At 48.7% G+C, this 7,733-nt stretch overlaps 1 protein-coding gene across 1 annotated transcript; it reads left to right on the top strand.

The window, feature by feature from the left end:
* Positions 1-1,551: 1,551 nt before the first annotated feature.
* Foxi2 (forkhead box I2) lies at positions 1,552-3,121 on the top strand. Its single transcript, XM_028772522.1, has 2 exons — positions 1,552-2,053; positions 2,691-3,121. The coding sequence occupies exons 1-2, from the start codon at positions 1,552-1,554 to the stop codon at positions 3,119-3,121; spliced, it is 933 nt and encodes a 310-aa protein (XP_028628355.1).
* The last annotated feature ends 4,612 nt before the right edge of the window (positions 3,122-7,733 follow it).

The following is a 7,733-nucleotide window of genomic DNA, read 5'->3' as shown; positions in this document are numbered from 1 at the left end:
CTCTCTGTCTCTGTCTCTCTCTCTCTGTCTCTCTGTCTCTCTCTCTTTCTGTGTGTGTGTGTGTGTGTGTTTGGGGGGGCATATCAGTGTTATCTGAGGGTACTTGCTCTCCCAGCTAGCCCTCTGGAGAATGGAGGCAGGGCAACAGTCTGGCTAGGGAGCCTACATGAGTCAATTCCAGACTGCTTTTGTCACTGGCTGGCCTTTGTCAGTGGCTGGCTGCTAACTTTACTTAACCAACCTCTTCCTCAAGCTACAGAGTACAGAGGCCAAATCTGTGCTAGATGGAGTCTCATTTCCTCCTGCACTTATCAAACTGCCTCACTAACTGATTGTTTCACACGATGTCTATGTACCATTACAGTGCAGAACTCCTTTGTTCCGAGGTCAGGCCAAACCACTGGCCCAACTAGCAGGCTCCTCCTCAGCCAAAAGCCAGGCCAGATTGGACCTTTCCTTTTATTAATCAACATATTAAGTTGCTATGGTAAACAGGAAGGGTCCCTAGGTCAGGCCAATTTCAACAACTTGTTCCCTCACATTGGAGACAATAATTTGGGGGATGGTGGGACCCACTGTTGTACCCACCCCACCCCGTACCCCCTTATTTCTCTTATACCAGAAATTTTATCTCTCCAGTCAATTGGCCCCAGTGAACGATTCTGAGACACCCTAGCCAGAACTGTACTACTCTGTATCACAGCTGTAGCCATATTTGATGCTAAGCCCCCATAGTGCTTATGGCAAGGGCATCTGGGAAAGTGAGTGTGCTGGTTAACCAGGATCTGGATCAGGAGAGACAGCTAGGAAAGCCTGCAGCCTTGTTCTTCGGCATCAAAACGGAGGGATGGATAGGGGTCTGCCCAACTGCAAGGAAGATATTGGTTTCTTAGGTTCTATGGGGGATGCTCAGGAAGGCCTTCACCACCGATGCTTACACTAGGAGCCCAGGCTATATGACAAAGAAGTCAAGCAAGGGCCCAGACTCTTCCAGCATCTGAAAATCAGGATTCCTTGGGTGGGAGATTTCTGGAATTTCCAGTGAAACACACCAAGCTTCCATCTGGAATAGTACAGAACTCCAGGCAACTCTTCATACACCTCTTCTTGGGGCCCTGGACCTCACTAGGAACCTATGCGAATGACAATTGCTCTCAATTTGGGCAAACAGGCCAATGCAGAGAATAGAGCTTCATAGCCTAATCTTAGGAGCTGGGATCTGAGAAAACTTTGAGTCTTCATTCTCAGAACCACTGCAGGCCACGAAGGACTCTGAACACAGAGGGGACTAAGTACCCTGGGAGAGTTCCAGGACTGTTTGTCTGGGTGTCCCAGGGCGGGGCTGAAAACTGAGGGCGGGGACACGGACTTCACTCCTCCAAGGTGACAAGGGAGGAGACTCACCACCTTGGATACTCTCACCCCTCCCCAATGGCATTTAAAGGACCCAGGTCAGGAGTGTGAAGGCATCCTCACTAGGTGAATGGAGCACCCATGAGCTTCAGCACGGAGCCACCTGCACCGCCGGCCCAGGCTGGAGGAGAGCTGGACATGGCTGGGTTTTGCGACGGCCTGGGCTCCTGCTCAGTTCCTCACGGCCTGACCCGGGCCGTCGCTCATCCCCCGAGCTACAGCCGAGCTGATCTGGGCTCTGGCCGGCGCCTGTGGGTGAACTCAGCCGCGCTCAGCCCAGCGCCCTACGCAACAGGTCCAGGACCCGCTTCATCCTATGCTGCAGCGGCCGTCGCCGTCCCAGGTTCGCTCCTCGGCGCTTCAGGTGGTCTGGCGGGCGCCGATCTCGCGTGGCTGAGCCTATCCGGACAGCAGGAGCTGCTGAGGCTGGTACGGCCGCCCTACTCCTACTCCGCGCTCATCGCCATGGCCATCCAAAGCGCGCCGCTGCGCAGGTTGACGCTCAGCCAGATCTACCAGTATGTGGCCGGCAACTTCCCCTTCTACAAGCGCAGCAAGGCGGGCTGGCAGAACTCCATCCGCCACAACCTGTCGCTCAATGATTGCTTCAAGAAGGTGCCCCGGGATGAGAACGACCCAGGTAAACGGCAGTACTTGCGCAGGGTCCATGGGGCGGCTGGGATGGAAGCGACCCTGGGGGAACCCACTTGTGAGAGAGCTCTGGTGGGGTGATATGGGAAGGAGAAACATTTTAGGCAAGGACAGTTTTCTAGATGGCTGCAGAGTTCTAAGGTCTTGGTTTCCAGACCTATGAACCCAGGGTTCTCTGCTCATCTGCTTGAGACCTACTTAGAAAGCTAGCCAACTGAGAGAGTGACCTTGGGAGTTTAAGGTCTCTGGGCCTCGATACACTTCCCTGTAAAACGAAAGAAACGGAGCCTACATTTTAAAAATCTGGGCAGGATTAAGAAGTGATGTGGAAAGCAAGCGTTGGACCCTACACAGAGGCCAGGTGTGGTTAGCTCAGCTCCACTGGCTGAGCCCAAATAATTCAAATTCTCTTGGGCAGTCTCTCCAGCCTCCAACTTGATGTTTGGATACCCTTAAGGGTCCACGGCTGGGTCTTTCTAGTGCAACCAAATCCTTTCAGTCTGACTGTGGAGACTCATTCCTGACACAGTGAACCCTCAAGGCTCGGGAGGAGGAGGGCTCAGGACCTTTGTAGGGACCAGTGCAGTCAATACAGGGTTTTCTGAACTAACGGCCTTCCTCTGCAGGAAAAGGCAATTATTGGACTCTGGACCCAAACTGCGAGAAGATGTTCGACAATGGGAACTTCCGAAGGAAGAGGAGAAGGAGAGGGGAGACTAGCGAGGCCGCTGTGACTGGAGTCAGCAGGCCAGAGGGAGCTGCACTGGAGCCCTGTGGCTCGGCTTCCCAGGACCCGCAGACCCCACCATCCCCGCCTGCACCCGAAGCCGCTTGCCTCTCCGGCTTCTCCACAGCCGTGGGAGCCCTGGCCGGCAGCTTTAGTGGCCTCTCTGATGGTCTGGCTCGTGACTTTTCTTTGCGAAGGCGACCAACTGCGGCTGCCCACAGTCCTCAGATTCCTAACACAGCCCCGGGCTTCGCTCTGGGCCATCAGACAGGGGCTACTGGCTTTAGGGTGGGGCACCTCGTCTACAGCCGGGATGGGACTGAAGTTTGAAGGAAGGCTGGAGACTGGCCATGTGCTGTGTTCTAACACTGAGCTCAGGTCCTGACTCAATCCCTCCTGGGAGCCCCATGGGTGCTGCATAGGAAATGGCGGAGCTCCTGTGTGGACTGGCTATGGCAGGTACAGCTTACTGTGTACCCATCAACCAAGGGAAGTAGATCCATCCCTAGGCTCTCTGACAGAGCGCCCAGAGAGCCTTCTTAAAGGGGTGATAGGTTCCTAAAGAAGCCTGGTCTCCAGAGGGGTGTCTTGCAGCTGGTGATAGGATGAGAGGAAGCTGGGCTGCAAGAGCATCCAGAGCGCCTTTCTGTGGTTGGCTCCCACCACGGGCCCACCTGTTTCAGGGCAGCTAGGGAGTGGGGTAGGGGTGCAACAACCCCAGAGATGAGGACAGGTGCCTGCCTTCCACCCTCATAAGACTGCACATTGAGGGGAGTACAGGACTCTTGTACTTAGGCGGCATAGAAAGAGGAACTTTCCAAATTTGGGAAGTTGGGAACTTAGAGAGAGATGCCTGGGGACACCAGCTCCCTCCCCGTCACTGTGTTCCTGACATTATTACTGCTCCTGTTACAGAACCTCACTGTTCCCAGACCACAGAGTTGTTGGCACCTAGGAATCCCTGAACAGCTTTGGGTTCACCTTACTTAACCGCTGCTCCCACCCTCCACCTCCGCCGCCAACATCATCGTCACCCCCCACACTCACTAAAGCTCACCTGAGGCAGGTGGGTGACCACACCTGTTTTTGGTCTCTCTCTACTCCTGCCTCCTCCCTTGCTGTGGCTGCTCTCAGGCAAGCAGAATCCTGAGAACTTCCTTGCGAATTTAACTCCCCAGTGTTTCCAGGCCCGTTTATATTCACAGTGACTGGCATGGAACTCAAAATCATTTGGACCTCTGTGCTTCCTGGAGTTCCTTGAGGTCCCAGCTAGCTGTCATGAGTCTTTGTGTCATCTGGCATTCTCTGGGGACATGAACACTGGCCATGGACACATAACCATCCCAAGACAAATAGGAGAAGTCTTTTCCCTGGAAGAGAGCAGAGAGCGAACTCTTAAGCCTGATCAGTCTTGCCCTTTAGTGAGTTCAGCCCCACTTGTACCAACATGACAGATTTGCCTTGGTTTATCTCAAATCTGCCTGCTTGGAGAGCCATGGTCCTCTGAACTCACAGTGTCCCAGATGGAGATGGAATGGGGAGCAGGAGCCCTGGCTCCGGGTTGCTGGGTGCTGTTCCTGCGTGGTATGCTGTGGAATCTCAGTGGCTGCCATGAGGAAGTGACCTGTGTGGTAGGTGGGTGGCCTTGGTGTTGCTTAACCAAGCTTACAGCCAACCCCCACTCTCTCTCCAAATATAATTCAATTTTTAAAATACAGGAAAATATAAATTATTTAAAATATAAGTAAAATGGGTTTTATATTTTGGGGTCTATTTTAATAGAATAACACACAAAAAAGGGGCATCCCACTTTACACTCTATCTTTGCAATAAATTTGGAAAGAACAAAATAACTAGCTACAGGAAGAAGAAGTACAGTGTGACTTGTGTCCGGGCTTCCACAAAATTGGATGCCGTCTGGGTGTCAGGGCTGTGTAGCAGCTACATCCTGGGAAGTTGTGTTTATTTTTTGCTTCTGATGCTGGATTTTCTATTAAAATTAATAAAGGAAAAAAATTGTTTTTATGTTTTGGTTTCCTAAAAGAAAGTTTTAGGTACTTAAAGATGGTTTGGGCGTTCAAAGCTATATAGCACTAATAAGTAATGGAATATCAAACAGATGAGCTCTCTATGAGAAAAACACAATTAAAAGTATTCCAGTATGTTGTGGTTGCAAATGAATGTAATTTTAGCACTTAAGAGTCAAAGACAGAAAATCAAGTTTCAAGACCAGCCTTAGCTACATAGTGAGTTTGAGGCAAGCCTGGGCTACATTAGATCCTGTCAAAAGAACACACACACACACACTAATGTAGGATATTTGGAAAGTGGTAGTATCAAAAGTCAAACAGAATCCACCCTTTCTCGAAGACAGTCCATATGACTGGGTGAATATTTGGAGGGGAGGCATTCACAGGTGCTGGTGCAGCCAATTCCAGCATCACAAAGGACTACTTTCCCAGACTCTGCTGAAAGCAAAACCAGAAACCAAACAAAGGAGACAGAGCGAGCTTAGTCTTCTCTCTAAAGGTGCACATTGAATGGACCAGGGTGTCATTGATAAGGCAAAGAGCATGTTGCTAAAGACCCCAGTGTGGTACTTATGCCCCAGTTTCTCCCCCTTTCCCTCTCTTTGTTGCCTTTGAAATGGTGAAACTTATAGAAAATGCCAAATTATTAAGGTAACTGTAAGCCCACAGCACAAGATGTCACAAACAAATGATGGTGTCCTACTGGACACCCAGCTAGCTCCTCATCTGAGAGGACAACTAAGTGAAGCTGAACCATTTCAAATACAGAAACAAATACCAAACTTCAGAGGGAAATGACAATTCAAAATGTCCACACATTTGGTTATTCAACTAAGTCATAATAATCTTGGGGTTTTAAAAGCCAAAGAGCATACTAATAGCATGAGCCATAATCTCCCTGGATATGGATTGGTCACAGAGTGAGGAACAATCTCCATTCTAAAAAGTATATTCCCAAGGAACCCCAATGTTCCTTCAATGTGTTTGAGACGTGAAAGTGAGCCCTTGACTTCAAGATATGAGTTCTCATTTCATATATTGTCTGTGATGACTATACACTTCTGTCATGGGTCTTCCTTCCTTCCTTCCTTCCTTCCTTCCTTCCTTCCTTCCTTCCTTTCCCTTTCTTCCTTCCTTCCTTCCTTCCTTCCTTCCTTCCTTCCTTCCTTTCTTCTTTTGGTTCTTTTTCGAAGGGATTTGACACTACCATTTTCCAAAATATCTTGTCTTGCATTGGTGTGTGTGTGTGTGTGTGTGTGTGTGTGTGTGTGTGTGTGTGAGAGAGAGAGAGAGAGAGAGAGAGAGAGAGAGAGAGAGAGAGAGAGAGAGCCCAGGCTGCCTGAAGGCTGGGATTACAGTTACCTTGCCCAGCTCTTCCAATCTTTTTTCTTCTTTTCTTTTCTTCCTCTCTTTCTTTCTTCCTCTCTTTCTTTCTTTCTCTCTCTCTCTCTCTCTCTCTCTCTTTCTCTCTCTCTCTCTTTCTTTCTTTCTTTCTTTTTTTTTATTTGAGAGAAGGTTTTTCTGGGTAGTCCTGGTTGTCCTGGAACTCACTTTGTAGACCAGGTTGGCCAGGACGATTTCAGACTCACAGAGATCTCCCTGCCTCTGCATCCTAAGTGCTGGGATTAAAGGAATACACCACCACTTCCAGGCTAATCTTTCACTTCTTAAAGCATGTCTCCTGTAGTCACTCATGCACCCAGCAACTCAGTGATTAGCAGAACTTCTCAATAGGAGAGAATCTGGAGGTTTCCCCCAAGTAGATAACTCTAAGTTAAAGAACTAGGTGATGGGCAGAGACCCATCCACTGCAGGTTACCAAGGACTCCTGGCACACAAACCATCAAACCATGCACTTGCCCACATACCACACATCAGACACCACACACACACACCACACAAACCACATACACATATCACACACACACATCACAAACACACATACACACATACACACATACCACAAACACATACACACTACACACACACACACCCACCACACAAACAAAACACATACACACACCACACACAATACATCACAAACACACATACACACACACACCACAAGCACACACACACACCACACAAACAAACCACACACACACATCACAAACACACACACATACACACCACAAACACACACACACATACACACACACCACAAACACATACACACATACACACACACCACAAACACACACACATACTCACATACACACATATCACAAACACACACACACAAATACACACACACACCACAAACATACACACATACACACACACACCACAAACATACACACATACACACACACACCACAAACACACACACATACTCACATACACACATATCACAAACACACACACACAAATACACACACACACATACACACATACACACACACACACACACACATACACACACATCACAGAGCACTGTCCAGCCACAATCCTCAAGGGAAAATTCACTCATTACAGCATCTACTCATGCTGTCTTCAAATAATACTTCGAGAAGGTCATCCTTGCATTCAGGACTGAAAGGTGTATGAAAATCACAGAAATGTTACAGGATATAGCAGAAGTTGAATACTAGGAAACTTAAAAAAATGTGATTTAGCCAATAAATCTTTTGGAGGACCAACTAAGAATCTATCCTAGTCAGTCCAGCAGAAAATGGTTGTTGTACTATAAAATACAGGCTGTTGCTCTCTAAAAGCCTCCTTCCCATGGTTAGGACAAAGATGAAGAGCAGCCACAGCCCAGTCTGAATGGAGGCTATTGGGTTCCAAAGCAATTACTTTAAATACACAAGCCCAAATACCATATTGCTATATTGCACTGACAACTGTACCTTCACACTTTGCTCCTTCTCCCTAACCTCAGGTTTAGGTATAGGCACGTGTACCCTGCCTGG

The sequence above is a fragment of the Grammomys surdaster genome, unplaced genomic scaffold (genome assembly GCF_004785775.1).
Source record: "Grammomys surdaster isolate TR1022 unplaced genomic scaffold, NIH_TR_1.0 214, whole genome shotgun sequence".
Classification (NCBI taxonomy): Eukaryota; Metazoa; Chordata; class Mammalia; order Rodentia; family Muridae; genus Grammomys; species Grammomys surdaster.
Note: the sequence above shows the minus strand (reverse complement) of the source record. Positions and strands in the feature narration are given on the sequence as shown.

What these genes read in the sequence shown, in the direction of transcription:
- Foxi2 (XM_028772522.1), top strand. Translation starts at nt 1,552, where the DNA reads ATGGCTGGGTTTTGCGACGGCCTGGGCTCCTGCTCAGTTCCTCACGGC. An exon ending in CCGGGATGAGAACGACCCAG is followed by an intron (nt 2,054 to 2,690) that starts GTAAACGGCAGT and finishes CTTCCTCTGCAG; the next exon opens with GAAAAGGCAATTATTGGACT.